General features: G+C 35.7%; 1 protein-coding gene across 2 annotated transcripts in view; it reads left to right on the top strand.

Annotated features, from left to right (window-relative positions):
• LOC136033596 (elongator complex protein 4-like) overlaps positions 1-19,952 on the top strand; it is a 142,896-nt gene extending 122,944 nt beyond the window's left edge. For both annotated transcript variants that reach the window (XM_065714374.1, XM_065714373.1), the window contains exons 2-5: positions 3,005-3,156; positions 10,660-10,867; positions 13,475-13,692; positions 19,603-19,952. In XM_065714374.1, the coding sequence (XP_065570446.1) occupies positions 3,005-3,156; positions 10,660-10,867; positions 13,475-13,692; positions 19,603-19,878 (854 nt within the window). In that variant the 3' untranslated portion in view covers positions 19,879-19,952. The remainder of the gene's footprint in view (positions 1-3,004; positions 3,157-10,659; positions 10,868-13,474; positions 13,693-19,602) is intronic.
• Positions 19,953-22,402: the final 2,450 nt, after the last annotated feature.

Below are 22,402 nucleotides of genomic sequence, written 5' to 3'. Positions count from 1 at the left end.
CGAGTCAAAAATGGAGCATCTGAGACACAATATCCTTCTATATATCAAATTTCAATAAGATCTGGTCACTTATTCGTAAGATAAAAATACCCCAATTTTCACGTTTTCCAAGAATTCCGGATTCCCCCTCCAACTCCCCCTAATGTCACAGGATCTGGTCGGAATTTAAAATACGAGCTTTAAAGCACAAGATCCTTCTAAATATCAAATTTAATTACAATCTGGTCACCTGTTTGTAAGTTACAAATACCTCATTTTTCCGAATTATTGCCCCCCCCCAACTCCACCATAGACAGCGGATCCGGTCCGGTTATGTCAGTTAGGTATCTTAGACTTGTTTTTATTCTTCCCATCCAGTTTCATCCTGATCTCTCTGCTTTAAGTATTTTTTAAGATTTCTGGTCCCAATTTTCCGGCCAAATTTCTTTGTCCTAGCTTACCTGGAAGTGCCTAAAGTAGCAAAACCAGGACCGACAGACAGACAGACAGACCGACAGAATTTGCGATTGCTATATGTCACTTGGTTAATACCAAGTGCCATAAAAATACTGGAAGGAAGTGCTTAAATGAGTTGCAGCAAAAATTAAAGTATTTCTTAATACTCTTAAGTGTTTCATGGTAAAAAAGTATTTTTTAGTGAAATAATGGTAATTTATGGTTACTTTGGAATATTTGTCTGAGTTCAATTCATTTTTGCAAGAACACACAAAGAAATGCGCAAACTACAGAACTGGTACTATAAACTATTTGTCATCTACAATATTCAAAGAATCTATTTCTATTGTATCAAATGATTTACAACTCACAATAGTGAACAAAATAAAGGAAGTCAAATTTTACTCTCTAATTATTTTTTAAGCAACTGATCTGTCTCTTGTTGATCAGCTGACTGTCATTATTTGCTATATTTTTCCAAGTAGTATAAAAGAAAGATTTTTGGGATTTCTACTGATATTTTCTCATACTGGTGGAAACATGGAGAAAGTTATTTACAATTTCCATTATAGATTATCTCCTAATTTAAATCTAATTCTGAGAATTTATTTAACTCTTCCAATAATCAATACAAGCGACAAAAGATCATTATCAGTAATGGCCAGAATAAAAAAAAATTAAGATCCACATTAGGCCAATAAAAATTGTATGGTTTACCATTAAATTATTAATTATGACAAACTAATTGACGAGTTTGCAGAATTAAGAGGAAAAAGGCAATATAACTAATCAATCTTGGTATACCTATTTTAGTGTTTTTCTTAATAAATTATCTTTGTTTGTTTTAACCAAACACAAAGTATGTGTAATGGCTGAACAATGGTTATGAAATTACAATGTTGCCTAGGCCCCACTGTAACCTTTGTCTGCCACTGCTTACACCAGTGTGAAGATAAGGATTATTGTGAAGGCTTTGAATTAGGAATCAAATAGTACATTTCCTTTTTCTCTATCTTATTTCTATCCTATGAGGAGGCCTGGATTTACCAATTGGCTGACTAGGCCCGAGCCTAGGGGCACACAATGCCAGGGGGCACAATAAATTATTACTGAGCCATTTTTTTCTCAATCTGCTGCTGAGCTACATATTCACAGAAAAGTGATTTTGAAACAACACAGCAGTTACTGTGCCACTTATAAGTATTATAAGTATAACATATTATATAGTAGTATTATAGTATAAGCTCAGCATATAACGTATTATATAGTATTATATAGTAGTTGTGTAGCCACTTATAAGGTGTCAGATGCCTCCCAAGAATGTCAGCTAAGAGTTCAGTATCACCTCTCTCTTTCCTTGTTTTTGGCTCATCAGTTGTAATATGTTCAGTGCTTCCACTATCCCTCAATTTTTAGGGATTTCCCCAAAAACCTAATAAAAATGGAGCAGCAAAAACACTTGGGCCTAGAAGTATCAAAGCTGTAAATCTTGCCCTGCCTATGAGTAAACTTAACTCACAATAGTGAAAGTAGCAATGATTGGGTCTGGAAAGAGCATTGAATAGAGAATTGGATAGTATATACTTATTTTTCATATCTGATATTTCCTTAAAAGAGCAGACATTTGAATTAAATCCGGAGTGCAGTAAGAGCTATGCTTAGTTGACCTTAATAAGAGCCCAATTTAGATACAGGGTTATCTTAAGATTTCTATTATCCTATTCTCCACTCATATCCTTTACAATAATCACTTTCTTTTCACTTGTGTCCCACCACATCCCCTGTTGGGGATGTGGTGGGTCAGTTAATAGCCTATCCCCCTGTTGGGTCAGTTAATAGCCTATACAGCCTGGTGCTATATCTGACCCAATTAGGGGAGCTGGGACACAGTTATGACAGTGGTGGTTTTTATATGTGGGAAAAGAGTAACATTTTAGAGTTATTTTCTGAAGGAAACTATAATATAATATTTGTTAGAGTTTAATTTGTATAGTTTAATATTCACTTGAACATCCTTTTTGCAATGACATTGGAATTTTCAAAAAATAGATTAAAAACAGAAATTAAGCACAAGTTAAATGCTTTCACCTCATGCCTTTGCTATGTCTGATTTACAAGGCTTTCAAGAATCTATTAAAATGTGTCTTAAATTTCATGAAAATTCATAAAATAGCTTAATATCCTACTTAATTAATTTGGATTATGTTTCAAAACCTAGAATGAAAGAAAAGTTGACCCAAGCAAAAGTTGAGAGAAAACTTTTTTTTGGCAACATTAAGACAGAACCAAAAAGGGACTTGCCCCCCCCCCCTTTTTCACCCAGAACCCAAACAATGGAATTTTTTATGTTTACACAAAATACCAGATTCTTCTTTACAAACAATGACAATTTTTCTAATAGTATTATTGCTCTCTGCTTTAGAAAGACCTATATGGGCTCCTAATGTTTCCTCTATTGACAAGTTATTCCTTCATGAAAAAGTTCAGACTCGACTTCATAAATGCAGATAAAATCTAATGCGTTTGTGGGGAAATTTTCACAATTCTTGAGGTACTGTACTTTTTTCAGCTGATGGAATTCCTGTTGGAGGTCTAGCGATATTAATTGAAGATACATCAGCATATTTGGCTAGAAATTTTGCTCATCGTTTTTTAGTTGAAGGACAGAGAAATGGCCATGAAAATCTATTCTGTTCCTTGAATCATGAGATGCTAGAAGAGGTAGGTATTAGTTTCAACTTGGTATTGCTTAAACTAGATCTGAAGTTCATCATCATTATTGTAGTTTTAAATTTTATGGTGGGGGAGAGGGATCAAAAATGCTAATATTACTACCAATTACTCAACACAGCATAAAGTTGCATGAGGTCAACACAACTACGCACGCTCCTTCTCCATCCCAATCTATTCAAATCCTCCCTCTTGACATCCTCCCAGGTAGTTTTTGTTTCCCTTAATTCTTTCCTTACAGCATCCTCCTACACCAACCGAGGACGACCAACTTTTGTTTAGCCCTAGGCAGTTTAAGGAAAAAGGACAACTTTGGATATATGTCATCCTTCATTTGTAGAACGTGCACTAGCCATCTCGCTAATAGTTTAACTATATAAGAGTGTAGTTCAAGTTCAAGTTCTGTTTATTACTACATAATTTCAATATAAAAAGCCAATTTGGCAGAGAGAGGGCTCGAGGCCAAATGGCAGACACTTAAATAAACTGTATGCTATAACTACATCAACATAAAATAATATCATAAATTAACCATAATCCATCCAGGTTCCAGATTCAAACCACCAGACTAAGTTGGGATTTACCGCTATAAACCACACATTTATTATTTATTTACTTATTTTTTTATTTTTTTTTTTTTTCATTTTACATTAAACATTTTCTATGAGCATTGATTTTATTTTGTTTTTCAGCGTATTAATAGAAAGTTCAAGTTTGATTACATTATGATAACTTTGCCAAACCCTCAATATTGTGTTTCTCAATGAAAATCTTGATCTTTCTGAAATTATCAAGGGTTGCCGGGCTTTACAAGGATTACGCGTGTTATGGTCGTGATCGGAATTATTTCCAGAAAATAGATCAGGTTCATAAAAATATTCAGGTGGGGAATTTGAATGATGTTTTTTCTTAAATAAAATAGAATGAAAAACAATAAAAGATTCAAGGGGCAAAATATTCAAAAAAAGAGGAAGACTTTTAGTTGACGACTTATTAGGGCAAGAATCAGGAGATGGTACAAAAAGCTTAAGAATTTGGAGAGCATTATTCTGCTGCCTTATCAATGGTAATATATTCGATCGAAAAGTATTCAAATATACAAGAGGACAGTAATTTAAGTAAGAATGAATTAGCGAAAAATAAATACACCGCAGGGCATCATAAGGGAGAAAAGGTTTAAGAAGCCTGATCATACCGACGTTCCTTGCAACCTTTACCCTCAGGCAATTTATGTGCTCCTTCCAACTTAAATTCGAATCAACTATCACTCCTAGATACCGAAGATGGTGGACTCTGCTGATCGTAGTATCACATTTTTCAATTGTTAGGGAATTAAAAGTTGGCAATGCTTTTGAAATCTGAGAGAAAATCAGGAATTTGGTTTTAGATGTATTAATACATAAATTATTCGCTGCGAACCATTCAAGCAGATATGTAAAACCTTCTTTCATTTTTAAACGTAGTACAAGTTCAGTAGGACCACTAATATTGAGGGCTGTGTCATCCGCGAATAGAACCGTGAGGCCGAGATCTTTCATAGAATTATCAATATCGTTAATATAAATTAAAAATAGAAGGGGGCCAAGGATTGACCCTTGGGGAACTCCGACTTGTCCATCCAAAGAGATCAGTTCAAATCTCGTAGTATCAGCATCAACATACTGGCTTCTCTCAGACAGAAATGACATGATCAGGTTATTAGCAGGTCCTCGAATACCGCAATTCTCAAGCTTTCTCCGTAAAATCTTATGACAGATTGTATCGTATGCCTTTTTTATGTCAATAAATATAGATGCTGGAATTTCACCTCGATCAAGAGCATCATGAATATATTGCGTGACCGCTAGGATAGCTTGTTCCGTTGAATGGCTTTTCCGAAAACCGAACTGTGACTTACTAAAGTATTTGTGTTTTTCTAGGAAATTATTTACTCTCTTGTAAATGCACCGTTCAATAACTTTCTCAAACGCGGAAAGGATTGAAATAGGTCTATAATTAGATGGGTCTTTAGGGTCTCCTCCTTTGTGCAGAACAATAACACGTGCAGATTTCAAACATGATGGGAACTTCCCGCTCCTGAAACAAATATTCACAATATGCACAAGGAGGTCAGCTACATTAGCAATAATTAGTTTTAACAGTCGGGTAGATGAACCGTCTATCCCTTCAGCTCCACCAGGTTTTAGAAGATTAACTATGTTTATCAGCTCTTCTTTTGAAGTCGGCGTTAAAAATAGCGAAGACAAAGAAGATGGAGGTAGGTAATCTTCAAACTTATTTCTTTGTTCAGAATTATTAGCAGCTACAGACTCCTTTACCGCACGTACACCAACATTGGCAAAATGCTTATTAAACACGTTTGCTATACCAGGTCTATCAGACACCAGTTCAGGACCATGATTTATAGATTCAGGAAATTTAGACATTTTTTTCTTTCCAATAATTCCATGGATAATCTCCCAAGATTTTTTGGGGGAACCCGAAGCTTCTGCAAAAAGTTTCGTATAATGTGACGCTTTTGCTGCACGGATCACTTTAGTTAAATTGTTTATATATAATCTGAATTTTTCCTTGTTATCTTCACTTGGGTTCTCTATTCGGATTTTATAAAGTTGATTTTTTATTTTAATTGATTGGACAATCCCTTTAGAGATCCAAGGTTTTCTTGGCTCTTGGCGTCTTGATTTACTTGTTTTCGCAGGACACGCACGATCAAAAGCCTTTTCAAATTCTTGTATAAAATAATTAGTTGCTTGATCAACATCCTGATTATCCAAACACGGACTACGGTTAATATTATTTAATTGGTTTCTAAGAGATTCAATCGATTCTGCATCAAGCTTTCGAGTTTTCCGTTCAGGATGTTCTACTTTTGGCTTATCAAGTGTAACTTCTGAAAGGATTAAAAAATGATCAGAATCATCATAAATAATCACATCACATGTTTTCAGATCCAGGTTGGTGAATAAGTTATCAATTAAAGACGCGGTAGTGTCTGTGACGCGAGTAGGGATACGGCATGCAGGAAGCATTCCAGTACTAAGGAATGAAGAAATAAATTCATTTGCTAAGCTAGAATTATTTTGAGCTTGTTTGAGTTTAGACGGAGCAAGGAGGTCGATGTTAAAATCCCTCATAAATAGTAGTTTTTTATACCGACTTAGCATGGAAGATAACAGTTTATCGAGAGATTCCAAAAATTTGGCTGGTGACCCACAAGGCGGTCTATATAACACACAGCAAAGCAGAGTTTCACTCTTAGTTTCAATTTCCACAAGGATAAATTCAAAAAGCATTTCTTCATAAAGGTTATCAAAATCCGTAATAATTTTAGTTGCCAGTTCATGTTTAACAAACATACTAATACCACCGTGTTTCCGTGTTTCTCTGTTCTTAAATAAATGTTTATACCCATCTATACGAGCGAGGGGGGCAGACGACTCAGAAAGGAATGTCTCACAAGCCCCAAAAATATCAACTCCGTGATTAGCAAGGAACAACGACAATTGGTCAAGGCTTTTTAAGAATCCCCTACAGTTAAGGGAAGCGATTCTTAAACTTCCAGGCGTAGGTCGGTATTTAGGGACTTTTTCCGGTAACAAATAATTATTTTCAGGGAGGTTATCAATAAAAAAATCACGATCATCTTTACTATGGATTCCCAGCTTTGAAAAATGCTTTGCAAGATCCAGGGGACTTTTTTGGAGACGGAGTAGTTTTTTAGCGGTATTTCCCAACTCATTTAAATTACTAAATATAATGACTTACCAGAGAATCCGGGGCTTTGAATCTGGATGGATGGTTACTTACACGAGACTGTGTACCAAACAGAAAGACATGTGATGACCCTGAAAAATAAGAACCAGGACAGAAACGGAACTTGATTATTTCTACTACTACTACTAAGTCTAGAAAAAAGCACAAAGAACGTTCAACAGAAACACCCATCACAGTGTTTAACTCAGTGCGTTTACTTCAATTCAACAGTTTTTGTTATCCTTTAAGATACAGCAACATCATCGTATGCAATCCATTGATCATTGCTAGCATTTCTCACTTCCAACTTTAAAGACGAACCATTTTGCTTAAGTCGAACGAATGCAAAAGACTTCGACTCGTGTATTTCTTTTGCTTTTGCCAGTAACAGGTTTCTTCGCGCGTTGAGTTCAGGAGGCAGGTCAGTGCATATCCGCATGCCCGATCCTTTTAGTTTCCCAACAGATTTTAGTACAGTTCGAACCTCCATTTCATTCAGGCACGAGAACATAACAGGCGATGCTGCCTTTTTGGTGGAATTCGATGCACGAACAGACACATTGTCGAACCTTTGTTTAATTCGGAATAACCTTGTTATCTTGGGGCTGTCTTCGAGACCAAGGTTGTTTTTCATGACTTCTTCGAAATTAGCTTGTAGAGTTTCGCCATGTTTTTCTTTCGTTAGTCCGTGTAATATCAGGTTCAGCCTCCGATCTCGTACTTCTAGCTCCAAAAGTCTCTGGTTGGTCGAGTCAGTCGCTTTTATTTGAACATCTAGTGTAGATTGAAGCGCAGCGATTATTGTGTCCTTTTCTTCAATCTCAGACTTCAGTTTTACGATTTCCGATTTTAGCTGATTAAATTGCGACGCAATTTCCGCGGATAACTGATCTTTTGTTGCTGTCTGACTCACTGAGATTGCAGATAGCCTGGAATTTACATTCTATGATTAGTGGACCTTAGGATGACCAACCCCCATCCAAATTACCACCCTACTTGAGGTAGCTTAAAAGAACATTATACAGTATAACTAATGTCTTTACTTTGCTGTGACATTTGCTTGAAACTTTTATGGGTGTTTCTTACATATCTAAATTTGAATTTTTGTTCAAATTAATCTTAAATGTGTGAAATTATGAATTAAATTATGAATCTGTAGACGCTGATTGTTTTTCATTGTGAACTTTCTTGTTGATTCTTTGCAATAATATGGGAGCTGTCATGTTGTTGCACGCACATTACAGTCTTGATAAAAAAATACTCCTCAGAATTAAGTGAGATTAGAGGAAAACCTTTTTCTGTAAGTATCTTAAAGTTCACAGAAATAAGTTTTGGGCCTACATTGAAAGTTTGAAAACTGTATTTTTTCTTTTTTAATGGTTTACTCAAACTGGGGTCCAAAAGGGATTTAGTATAGGATAGCCAAAACCTTCTGTGAGATTTTTATTAAGAAAACTTAACATGTTGATGCTTAAATCTCATATATTCTAAAAAGTTACTTAATCAGTTTGGTATCTTCACAGCTCTGTCTTAATGACCTTCATTTCTTGTTTTGGTGAAAAATAGTCATTGCAAATATTTTCAATCAAAATAAGGGTTTATTGTCTCAAATACTCACATTTTTCTAATGCATCCTAAAATTGGTCCAAGAAGATCCTATGAAATAATGCCCCTCCAAAGAAAATCCTCTTATATTCTCTTACAGTTTGAACCCTAATAGATTGAACATTCCTCAATAATTTTTATAATTCTGGTTTTGATTATTTCTTTGTGTGCAGGCATGATTTATCAAACAGATTTGGTAACAAACTGTGAGCAAGGAGTGAATCAGCTCAATAGTAACCAAAACTCTAAAAAACGGAATTTTAGTAACAATTGATACATTACAATAATTGGCTTCTTATGCTGATTCCAAATATAGAACATTTATTAAGTTCAATGTTACCCATTAAAAGCCACAAGAAAAAATTAGCTTGATTTTCATAAAAGGGGAGAAACGTCCTTAAGAAGTCAAGCCTTCTTAATAAAAATCATACCGTTAGATTCAGCATGTCAGAGAAACGTACTGCAAAAGTTTCAAGCTTCTATTTTGTGATTTAGAGTGCAATCACATATGGACATAAATATGTATCAATATATTTGCCGACTATTAAAAAAATTGATACAGTAAAGAGAGGAGAAGGGACTTGTAATAGATCATATGAAAACTAAAAGAATTTATACCTTGGATGTGAAGGAAGATTTTTTTTTGTAAGGAAGAATTATCGACAGTAGGCTTCTAAAATGATTAAAAAATAAGAAGTCTCCAGGTGCTTATAGTGTGGTAAATGAGTTTCTTAGATGTGGTGGCCCTGAGGTAAGAAATAAGCTAAGGAAGATTGTGAATAGGATTTTTGAAAAACGGGGAAGCACCTAGCGACTTTAGGAAAACCATAATTAAACCACTGTGTAAGAAAGGTGATATGAGTGAGCGTGTCAATTATCGAGGCATTAGTCTGGACTCTGCAGGTAGCAAATTACTTATTGATATGATACGTTTTAGACTGAGGGACGAAGTAGACAAAGTTTTAAGAGAAGAACAGTGCGGGTTTAGGAAAGGTAGAGGATGTATCGACCAAATGTTCACCTTTAGGTTAATAATTAAGAAGTGCATGAGTTATCAAACACTTTTGGTCTTCAGTTTTGTAGATTGTGAGCAAGCGTTCGGTTCTGTTGATACATGAGCTTCAGCGAAGGTCTTATCCTTGTATGGTACACCACACAAATGCATTAAAGTGATTAGTGCTATGTACGAGAATAACGCTGCAGTGGTTAAGGTAGGAAATGTGGTTAACAGCTGGTTTTGTATTAAATCAGGATTTAAGCAGGGTTGTGTTTTATCCCCCTTTATATGAACCATTTTGAGGGATTTTGTCTTAAGGAGCACGGGAAGAGCAATGTCACAGAAAGATTATACGGATGATTTAAGAATCCTAGTTGAAAGTGTGAGCAAAATGAATGAACCCTTAGAGGTTCTGCGAGTTCAGGGTGCTAGAACAGGTTTGAAAACTAATGTTAAGAAAATATTGATCTGTTGGACAGCTTCACTTACCTTGGTAGTATTATTAGTAAAGACGGTGGGAGCAGTGAAGATGTTAAAAGTAGAATAGCCAAGGCTTAGAGTGTTTCCAGAGCAATTGCCTACGGGTTGTTCTGGATACCCGACTGACTGACCGTATTTCAAACAGTAGGCTGTACGAAAAGTGTGGTTCAATCCTGCTTTATAGGGCTATAATGATAGAAAGCTTGAGATGGCTAGGGCAAGTTCTGCAGATGAAGGATTACATATCGTCAAAGATTGTCCTATTCAGCCAATTATCTTGGGCTAAACAGAAAGTCGGTCATCCGTGGTACTCTGGATTTTAAAATCAAGCCTAAGATAATCAGGCTAAGACACAAGTGTGGAAAGAGCTGAGGAAGTTGTTGAACAAAGAGAGAGAGAGAGAGAAAGAGAGAGGAGAGAGAGAAAGAAAGAAAGAAAGAAAGATATTCGATCAAACTTTTACTAAAATTCGTTGTTTTTTAAAAAGGTCATTATGAGCAATATAATTTGTCATTATGAGAATAATAATTTGTAATTTTGTATGAATCAATGTCATTTATATGTCTTTATTTTAATTAGTGTGCCACTGAATGTTACTGTCCTGATAGAATTAATTTTTTTGAACTACTTTATTCATTTTTGATGTGTATTTTTAGACCCAGTCGTCGAGTTCCAAGTCAGTACCCATTGGTGTGCCTCGAAGAATGGTAGAGGAAAAAGAAGATGAACTTAAAATAGCTTGGAGGTATAAGAATCTGCCAAAAGTCTCAGAGGGACATGCGCATATGGAAGAAACTAAAGAACTTTCTAGTTTTTCACCCATTGAGATTTGGGAAACAAAACAAGATGATGGCGGTGATAAATGTAAGTTACCTATATGAAAGAGTTCGATGGTATAAATTCCAAAAATGACTATATCAAGGGTAAATGAAATTTATTTTTGAACTGGCTCTCCCAACCAGCATTGCCAAACTTATCTTTCTTGTAAAAAGAAAAAAATTAATGCAAAACCAACTTTATTGCATAAAAATACCGAAATTATATATCCAACTGAGCAATTAATTGGTACAAAGGCGGATCTGACGCAACATCTTAGGGGGGGGGGGGTCAATGTGACACGGGTGCCAATATTCTACCAAATTGACAAGTTTACCAAACAGTTCGTTGTAACGAACTGTAGTAAGGAGCGATCCGGCTCAATAGTAAACGAAACTCTAAAAAACGGAATTTTTATACTAATAGATACATCAAAATAATCGGACTTTTATGCTGAATTTAAATATATAAGTTTCATCAAATTTATTCTTACTCATCAGAAGTTACGAGCCTGAGAAAATTTGCCCTGTTTTGGAGAATAGGGGAAAATACCCCCTAAAAGTCTTACGATCTTAGCGAAACTCACACCATCGCATTCAGCGTATCAGAGAACCCTACTGTAGAAGCTATACTATCGTATTCAGCGTATCAGAAAACCTTACTGTAGAATTTTCAAGCTCCTATCTACAAAAATGTGGAACTTAGTATTTTTTGCCAGAAGAACGATGACGGGTGCGTGTTTATTTGTTTGTTTTTCGACCGAGTGGTCCTAGAATGTCACGATAGGGCTCATTCTAACAGAAATTAAAAGTTCTAGTGCCCTTTGTAAGTGACCAAAAAAATTGGAGGGCACCTAGGCCCCCTCCCACGCTCATTTTTTTTCCCAAAGTCAACGGATCAAAATTTTGAGATAGCCATTTTGTTCAGCATAGTCAAAAAACATAATAACTATGTCTTTGGGGCTTACTTACTCCCCCACAGTCCCTGGGGGAGGTGCTGCAAGTTACAAACTTTGACCAGCGTTTACATACAGTAATGGTTATTTGGAAGTGTTCAGACATTTTCAGGGGGATTTTTTGGTTGGGAGGGGGTTAGAGGGGAGGGGGCTATGTGGGAGGATCTTCCATAGGAGGAATTTGTCATGGGAGAAGAGAAATTACATGAAGGGGGCGCAGGATTTTCTAGCATTATTAAAAAAAAAAATGAAAAAATAAATATGAAAAAGTTTTTTCCAATGAAAATAAGGACCAGCAAACTTAGAACTTAAAACGAACAGAGATTATTACGCATATGGAGGGGTTCATCTCTTCCTAAATACCTCGCTCTTTACGCTAAAGTATTTTTAGTAATTTCAACTATTTATTCTACAGCCTTTGTGATTCAGGGGTCAATCTTAAAGAATAGGGAAAAAATTAAAGCTTTAGTGTAAAAAGCGAGGTATTAACGAGGGGGCGAACCCCCTCATATACATAATAAAAATATACGAATATAGAAGTTCCTTACGTAAGTTAATTTGTAAGTTACTTATATTTTTTTTTACTAATAAAAACGTTCGTTAAAAATTAAAAACTCTAGTTGCCTTTTTAAGTAACCGAAAAATTGGAGGGCAACTTGGCCTCCTCTCCCACCATTTTTCTCAAAATCGTCTGATCAAAACTTAGAGAAAGCCATTTAGCAAAAAAAAAAAATTAATACGCAAATTTCGCCAAAATCAAACATGCATTAATTTAAAAACGTTCAGTAATTAAATAAAAAAAACAAGCCTTTTTAGCAGAGAGTAAGGAGCGATATTAAAACTTAAAACGAACAGAAATTACTCCGTATATGAAAGGGGCTTTTACTGTTTTTAAAAGTAGAGTTGAGAGTAAGAGTCAAACTTTAGCGTAAAAAGTGGGGCATTGAGGAGGGAACAGCCCCTTTCATATACTGAGTAATTTCTGTTCTTTTAAGTTTTAATGTCGCTCCTTACTTTCAATTAAAAAAAACTTGTTTTTTTTTATTTAATTTGAAAAAAGAGCGAAAAACAGAAAAAAGCATGGAATGCGTGTGCCAGCGTAGTCCCCGCGGCCATCCTGGATCCGCCAATGAGTTGCGACGCTGCTTTTTGTTCTGGTCAGCGGTCTGTAGCTTGAAAATGGAAAGAGTTAAGAATTTGAAAGTTTTTCTTGTACTAACATTATAAGTTTCCTGATTAATTTTCCAAGAACTTTTTTTTTCTTAGAGTCTGCTAAAAAGATTGAAGTTTACACAAAAGCGCCAATATTCCTAGACTGAAAAATAAATTGCTTACGAATCATGTTAGGTGTCTTTTTCACGTCGAGCGTTGTTAGCACTCACTTAGGTGTATTTAGCTGATCTTCGTACCCCTGAAGTTGAGAATTCATATTGGTGCCCGACCGATATGAATTTTTGGGGTGCTGCCATCTTAGGAAGTAAAATACGCATTATATCATTTTGAGGCCAACAGATTCGAATAAGAAGCAAAATAGGCTAATCTGTGGAGTATAATTTGTTTAAAACAATTATTCGATGAAAAAGGAAGGACCTGTTCTCCCACTTTAGTAATTTGGACAAGAAAGACAAATCCAAGAACAAAAAAGAAAAAATTAACATAGATCTATAAAGCTAAGTTAATAAGTATATTTATTATTTCAGACACGGAGCTATTAAAGGCTATTTACTCCAAGGCAAAATGTTTTCAGGTCAAACCAGGTGATGTTGGGGAAAAAAACGTGTTACGTGTTGCCATGGTTTCACTCGGAACGTCTTTGTGGGGAAAAGAAAATCTTTTGAAATTTTTGGTTCTACTCAAAAATGTTCTTCGCGTCTCTTGTGCTTCCTGTCTTGTCACCATACCTTCGTTTGTTGTAAAAGTAAGTTTATTTATTAGTTTGAATTATAATCTATATTATATAATTATAAAATATTGTAAATTATAATTCTATTATTTATTTATATATAAGTATAAAGCGAAGTATTTAAAATAACGACACGACAGAGTAAAAATCATCATCACTTAGAAAATACACACGAGCAGATGAATTAAATATTCCTTAGACCCCTTGAATGGGGTGGTGCTTCTTAAGCACCACCCCTCAAGCTATTGTTATGATGAATCCCCTCGCAATTAGCGCACTTAACAATCTGCGAAACACATCATGGAAAAAGCACTACGACACTTGTTATGATTTACTGCAAGCAATCTCAGATCCGCGAAATCCAGTTGTGGGAGTTTCTGACTGATTATAAGGAATTTTTGCTGATGTGTTTAATTGGCCCAATTATTGGTTAAAGTTTGCCCCGGTCTATGATGCTGTACCCTGTTTTCTTTGTGGGTTTTTCAAGAGATTATTATTTTTTTCCTGTTTTCTTTTTGTTTTGCAAAATTAGTTCAGTCGGTTTTTTGTTTTCTTGTTCACACGTTTCTCTTCCTTGCCGGCGTGAACTCGGGTAGACCTCCAGATTTATGTGAAGATTTATGCTCTGCTAGAAAATGAAAGATTAGGTCTGTCGTATCTATTTGATGGTGAGATAATTAGAGTAACGATTTTCGTGATTTTCAAGGTGATGAATATTCTAAATCCCATTACTATTTGCAGCTTCGGCTATACCAGAATCCTTTATTTTGTCAATTTTTCTATGGTTCAACTAAACTGTTAAAGGTTATCCTCTTCTATGAGCAATATTCAGCTTGTAAGTGGGGTTGCCCAGGGCGAGGTATAAGTGAGGTTCTCATTTCGAAATGATAGCCTAATGACTTATATATAAGGAGTTTTTGAACCTCTTTAGTGAAGTAAATGTAGCAAATAAATTGGTGAGATATACCGCCCTCCGTTTGGATCAATCCCGGAATTCTTTGCTCATCTGGAAAGAAATTTTAAGAGGATACCCGAGTTAGAATATATTGAGTTGTTCTTGATGGGGGATTTTAATACAGATCTCGGTTTTCCGTTTAAAAAAGATGCAGTTGAAATTCTTTCGATGATGGCTGCACTCGGATTATATCCGTCTATTGCTATTCTTCGACATGTGACGCAAACGTCTCATACGATATTTTTTGTTCAAGTTTCCTGACTTCTGTTTTAGTGTCAGATATGTCTGACCATTATCCCATTTTGGCATCGTATTCAGCTCAAGAACATGAAATTTTAAGTCACCAGATTAACCAAAATTTGAAATTTCTGAATTTATTGAATGATAATATAAAACTTTTTAAAGAGGAAATGGGTAAAATAGATTTGTCGTCATTGTAAGAAGAAAATAATGTGGATATTGCTTTCCAGTTGTTTCATTGTATTTTTATGGAAAAAAATTGGAAGAATGCTGTGAAGAGAGTGTAGTCTACAACTCCAGGAAGTTTTGTCCAACTTCCAGGAAGAAAATAACGTGGATACTGCTTTTTTATGGAAAAAATGGAAGAATGCTGTGAAATAGTGTAGTCTGCAACTCCAGGAGGTTTTTCCCACGGCGACCATGGGCTTCTAAAAGTCTTCTTGACTGTATAAACAAAAAGATGAGAATGTGGGAGGACTATTTAAGTGAACCAACGAAATTTTCATTAGATGGATAAAAAAAACTCCAGATTCATGGGAACAATAGTAAGAAAATATGGAGTGTTACAAAATCAATTTTAGAACCTGGTTCTAAAAGTTCTGATATGCCAAAAAAACTGATCCAAAAGGGTGTAGCTATAGAGAATGAAAGTGAAATTCCAGGGGTTTTAGCATCTTTTTTTAGTTCTTATTTGTAGATTCTTATTTTATATTTTTAGTTCTTATTTTTCTTGTTCTTATTATAGTTTTTCTGATTCAAAGAAAAAAATCGAAGAACAGCTCCAAGTATTAAAGGAGGAGACATTATAAACAACAAGTATAACAATAGAAAAATTTTGTATCATTTATTTAAAGTTAATTCATTTATTTAAGAAATTTATCATCATTTATCAAATGTTGACCTTGCTGGAAATCAAACCGCAACTCATACATCCAAATGACGTCAGCAGCCTGCAGTTACTAGTAAGAATTTTGCAACCAAATTAAAGACTGAAATGTAATTTATATAAATTTAGGGCAAAGGACAAATTTATTCAGCGTTCACTCTATTGTGAAAAGCGACGTTTGAAAAAATTGATGTTGGTATTGATGGACTCAGTGCATTATCATGTTTCTTTTTTGTTTGTGGACTTTTTCGATTTATGAAGGGGAATTATTGAGAGGAGGGGATTATCCGCGGGGTGAAGGAAATTTTCCAGGGAGAATATCTAGTGCGGGGAGATTTTCCGAACACTTTTAAGCTGAAGTTAAACTAGACTTTAAACTAAGAAGTTAATCTATCCCATGATCTTCCCTGGCGTGTTTCAGCTACAGGAAAAATTCCTGAAAAGCATTTGGTGGCAGAGAATGAAAATATTTTGAAAATAAAAAGAAAAATGAATAATTAAAAAATAACCAAACTATCTAAAGAAAATGAAGAATCTGTTTTGTTAATTAGGTTTAATGCTTAAATTTAACATGGTCCTTACAGTCCCTTGCGAAATGCCCAAATCCCTGGCAGTTTAGGCACTGCTTAGGCTTTTCAATTGGCAGAATCTCTTGGAATAGGCAATATTCAATCTTGATGCCAAACTTGATTGCAATATCAAGTTCTTCTTTAGTTTTAAAGTTCAGTTGCACTATTCTAGAACTTCCATACCTTGTTGCACTTACAACGCTGCTATCAAGCCCTGGAAGACATCATAATCGGGATCCATCTTGAAAATACCCGCACGTTCAGTTATGGTAACTCTGGTACACATTTTCAATGTGAGGAGGGGGATAGCTGCAATTGCTGCAGTGGCCGGCTCTTCATCGATCAAATGAATAACCAGTCCATTTTTTTTTTACTATGTGTTTTACTTTATCTGCGCAGCTAATTTTCTGCAAAAATTGAAGCTGGTTCTCCAGGTTATGCACATTAATATTTGAAGGAACGTTCGTTAGCACGACAGGGATGGTGGGTGGCTGACGTGACGGAGCTGACGACCAGACAGTTGAGACTTTAGCAAGTTTCTTGCTTTTCCACTAAGGACATTAGCATACGGACACACTCGTTTTAGGGTGAGGCCACAATCGTAGGCTCATCATTTGGAAATTACGTCACATCTAAATTATAAAAAGTGGTGGATGCTCATCGCGTTGCACTAAGCCGCTAACTATATCATAAAGATATGACAGGAAATACTGTACTAAAATCTAAAGCATTAGTTTGTTGTAAATAACAGTTTTACTCTACAATAGCAGCGGCCATGGTTATCGGCTATTGACAAGAAGCCGTGGCCATCGGCCCTTCGAACCAGAGGTAGGCGTGGTCTTGGCATAACGTTTTTCCATCAAGTTTTGCTACTATACGTTATAAAGTGTGAATCTGAATTGTTAGAATGGATTATCGTAGGTTTATGATTCTATACTAAATAATTTACCAATTTATTCAATCTATCAATTTATTCCAGTAGCTTCGTCAGTGACATGGAAACTGACGTTCCAAAAAATTTTTTTTGTTACAATTTGGTCAGAAAAGTTGGCACAATTTATCTAAAAGTATTGGCAACGATGTTCAAGACTTTCTTTGAAATAATTTTACCTATAAGCTAAAATGTACGAAGAGGCTATGAAAAGTATGTACAGTGTTCGAAGAGGTTACGGAAAGTGGTTCAAAGCATAGGTACATGTGCGGAATAATTCTTTTGGGGTTATATTTATGTGGAAGGGGTAGGAGTTATAAAAAAAGGCAAATAGAAGTATATTATACGAAAATTTTGAAATATATAGAAAAATGTACATTGCTCATACATTTTCCACTAAATCCCTCCAATTTCCCTACTTATTCCACAATATATAACAGCAGTGGAAGATATCGAAACAGTATGGAATCATATGTCCCTGAGTTTATCATTAGTTGATCTTGCGCCCTTCTTTTTCCTAAGGTTAAGCCTTCTTTTATCGCATTAAGATCATCCTTTTTATAAACTTCGTTCCGTTTTTCACCCCCTATTTAGTTTAAGCGTTTGATGAACTTTCCTTTTTACTTATACATAATCTATTGACCGATATTTTCTCTCCTCCAGATTTTTTCCATTTCCGACGCTTATTTCATATTTTTCGCCGTTTTTATTCTGCTGGCTTTTTATCGTTTGACTGCTTTCTATTATTTTTAACTGTTTTTTGTATGTGGGTGTACTATTTTTTAGATGTTTTCCAGAGAAATCGCTACGGATTGTTTTGGGGTTTCCGACTGACTGACCAAATCTTAAAGAGTAGGTTGTACGAAAAGTGTGGTCCAATCCCGCTTTCTAAGGCTATAATGAGAGAAAAGTTGAAATGGCTAGGACACGCTCTGCAGATCGAGGATGACAGATTGCAGAAGATTGCCCTTTTCAGCCAACTGTCTAGGGTCAAACGGAAAGCAGGTCATCCCCGGTTGGGTTGGGAGGAAGTCGCAAGGAAAGATTTAAGTGAAATGAGAACTTCCTGGGAGGATGTGAAGAGGGGGGCGTTGAGTTGATTGAGATGGAGGAAGACCGTGTGTAGCTGTGTTACCTCAGGCGGCTTGATACTGCAGTGAACCGTTAGTAGTAGTAGTAGTAGTAGCATACCTCCGAATTTTGTTTTGAGTGAAAATTTGTAGAGTGATATGTTTAGTAATGAGCGAATTTTCTTTTTTTGAAATGAGACATAATTTTGTATTTTTTTTTTGTTTTTTTGTCTTGTATTTATAATATTTTATCTTTATTAATGATGCTTGTTGCCATTCAGTTTTTTTATTCTACACTTGTTTGTTTGACAAAAAGTGCAAATCAGCTTTCTTCTAAAGCCTTTTTCGAAACAAAAATTTAATTTATCCTAAGAGAACGGACTGGATCCTAAGTACTCACACCCCCTTCTCGGGTATGTACATGTTTGTGCTGCATAGGGTATTGTCACAATCTATAGCAATGTCAAAAATCAGTATTCTTTGATTTTTCTTATTTTCTTATGGACTTTATATTATTATTGTTCAGCAAAAAATTACTCGAAAGACTTATTGAAAAATTTTCCCTGTCTAAGATACTTTAGGAGAAAATTTGTTCAAAAAACTATTAAGTGCTCTAAAAATTTATTAAACATTCATTTAAATATTTTTTCTATATTCTATATAGGACTTTTATATAGGACTAAATATGGAGTTTTCTTATGGACTAATGTTTTTTTTTTAATATTTTGAGGAATTTTGTTATGAGCTTTAATTGGCTTCTAAATAGTTCAAATGTTAAATAGAGAATGTTGCATTATTTGCAACAAAAATTGTCGAAGTATTTATTCTTCTCCGTTTTTTGTATCGCTTCGTAATGCTCATAAATTCACTATACTCATAATATTCTTTATTAAATGTTACTGTAGCACATCTGCCATTATTCTACATTCGGATGCAGGGACACCAATTCATGGAAATGCTTGGGGGGGGGGTCAAGGACTATGTTGCCGTTTTTTATAAAGATACAAAAATTGCGAAATATAAGGGGGCAGTTCTATTTTTTGATTTTTTTTTCACAAAAAAATACCATGAAAAGATGTTCTTCAAATTCTAGGGCGGGGGAGGGGGTAATTTGTTCCTCTGATTACATAGTTATTGTTAAGTTGACAGTAGGTTTGATATTATTTATTTCTCTTGACTGAAATCATAGCTTTCTATACACTCTTCAATATTCTTTTTCTTCTTCAATTCCTTTATCTTCTATCTCTGTGTTCAATTTTTTTCTCTTTTTCAAGTTGGATTCCAAGCTTTTGTCATCTATTCGCAATTTATCTGATATCTATATGGCACTCCAAGATATTGATCCAGATGTCCATGAAGAGCTGAAAGTTTATAGCGCTGTGATGCATCTAGACTTTCCAAATACACTGAATGCATTTCATGTTAACTACCCTGATACCAAAGATTTGGCAGTTAAGATATCAAGAAATCAGTTAGTTGTGGAAAAGGTACATTTAACCCCAGGAATTAGAGTGGACGAACGGAAGCCTGTATCCAGGGTTGATTTTTAATTAATTCTGCGTTATTTTTTGTAATTGATGCAGGAATTTTCAATTAACTGATTAATTAAAAAACTCTGTGTTTCTTTGACTATTTAGTTTTTCATCAGCCTTCTTCCTGATAAAAAAAAAAATTGTTTTACCTTGATATAATCGACCGTGAACTCTTTGAACTTGGCCTCCGAAGGTCATCCTTAATTTATTTTTGATTGTTTTCCAGAAGAATATTCTGAGTCTAGCTTTCAGTACTCGTTATGGGTGCCTGTACATTCAACAAGGTCTTGGGAGAAATTTGGTTCGGCCTTATTGGTAGGTCTTAGGTGAAAAAAATAGCTTCTTAGACCTATTAAAACTAATTAAGTCAGTGAACTATGAAAAAGAAGAAATATTTTTTACAATTTTCAATAAAAGTCTGAGCATGTCGGCTCCGCATCCCGAAGGATCCTTCTCTACTGCTTTCTATTCGAAGCTTCCCTCTTTGCCCCCTTCCATGAAATTCAATTTCCTTTAAATTCTTTCTTATAATTTCTTCCCACCCCATTCGGAGAGGGCTTGATCTTCGTTTGATCCCAAATAGATCAAACAGTTCGCGGTAACGAACTTACCCGGCTCAATAGTAAACGAAACTCTAAAAAACGGAGTTCTGATGCTAAAAGATACATCAAAAGAATCGGATTTTCATGCTGATTTTAAATATATAAGTTTCATCAAATTTAGTCTTTGTCATCAAAAGTTATGAGCCTGAGAAAATTTGCCTTATTTGGGAAAATAGAGGGAAACACCCCCTAAAATTCATAGAATCTTAACGAAAATCACACCATCACATTCAGCGTACCAGAGAACCCTGTAGCAAAAATTTCAAGCCCCAATCTACAAAAATGTGGAATTTCGTATTTTTTGCGGTTTTGAAAAGGTTTTTTCAATTGAAAGTAAGGAGTAGCATTAAAACTTAAAACCAACAGAGATTATTAAGCATATGAGGGGTTCTAAAAATACTTTAGCATAAAGAGCGAGATATTTAGGAGGAGATAAATAGAAAGCCAAAGCTCGGTATGGTCATGAAACCATGCCCTCCCAATTACTTACTTCAGACCCCAAAAAGTGGCACAACGCTGTGAAAAAAGTGGCCGGCCAAGCTTTTGACAGCAGTGTAAAGATCAGCAATGATGGTGGGTCCTTAATCAGTGCAGAAGAAGTGAGTGAATTCTTCACCAAGATCTGTACTACCTATCCAACTATACCGCTCATGAAAAGTCCACCATACTTGAAAAATGTGAGCCTGAGAACAACATAATAGTCAGTGAGTTTGATGTTTACACGGAATTACGGAAGATCAAACCGAATACATCTTCATACCCTGGTGAATTACCTGCCAAACTGCTACGTGAATATGCAGCTTTCATAGCATTGCCACTGTCCAGCATCATTAACGAGTGTTTTGCTTCTGGCTTTTTCCCGTCACAGTGGAAAAGGGCCTATATTAGAATTATTCCAAAAAAGCGCGCCCCTAGTGCATGCGACGATCCCCGCCCGATCTCACATACACCTTGTTTGGCGAAAGTAACTGAGGCCTTTATACTCAAGTTTCTTTTGAAACAAATTCATGGGCGTATTGAAAAATTCCAGTACGGTGGACTCCCCAAGTGTAGTACTACAATCTACCTAGTACGGATGTTTGACTGTGTCCTCCAATGGCTTGAAAAAGGTAGCTGTTTTGTCGACATTTGCGCAGTGGATTTCCGAAAGGCCTTTGACCTAATCCGCCACCGGACTGCGGGCATGAATCTCCAGGAAATGGGGGCCAAACGACGCACCCTTGGCCTTGTACTTGACTTCTTAACTGGCCGAAAACAAAAAGTCTTTGCACTCCACGAAAACGATTCGGATTTATCATGGTCAGATACTTCTTGCGGGGCCCCACAAGGCACAAAATTAGCTGGAATAATTTTCCTGGCTGTAATTAATTCCCTGCTTAACCATCACGAAGACCGTTACAAGTTTGTAGATGATCTGTCCATAGTGCTCGCTTACCTAGTCGAAAACACTATCATAACAAAGTTGTTTTCAGACCAGTTATTTGATTAGCTAAAGACCGAATGCTCAAGTCAGGATCTACCATTAACGTAGCCAAGTCGAAGATAATTCGTTTCAACCATCTGAAGCGGAATATAGATATGCCTCTAGTTCCTTTCCCGATTGTGAACGAAATAAAAATCTTAGGAGTAACTTTCACTAGTGACTGTAGTTTCAGTGCCCATATTAATTTAACCGTCCACAAGGCTAATGCAAGCCTTCAGACACTTACCAAAATGAGATGTTTTGGGTGTGATACTGAAAGTCTTCTCCATGCCTACATGGTCTATGTTCGCCCGTTGCTCGAGTACGCGTGCCCGGTGTGAGGTCCATCTGCTATCTGCACAGCGTACCTATTACGCGACATAGAGTCCGTCCAGAAAAGAGCAACAAGGATTACACTCCGAAACCGAGGCATACCCTATGATCAAGCCCTCGCTAAATTAAATTTATTTCCACTTAA

This window comes from Artemia franciscana, chromosome 12 (assembly GCF_032884065.1).
Source record: "Artemia franciscana chromosome 12, ASM3288406v1, whole genome shotgun sequence".
Taxonomy (NCBI): Eukaryota; Metazoa; Arthropoda; class Branchiopoda; order Anostraca; family Artemiidae; genus Artemia; species Artemia franciscana.
Note: the sequence above shows the minus strand (reverse complement) of the source record. Positions and strands in the feature narration are given on the sequence as shown.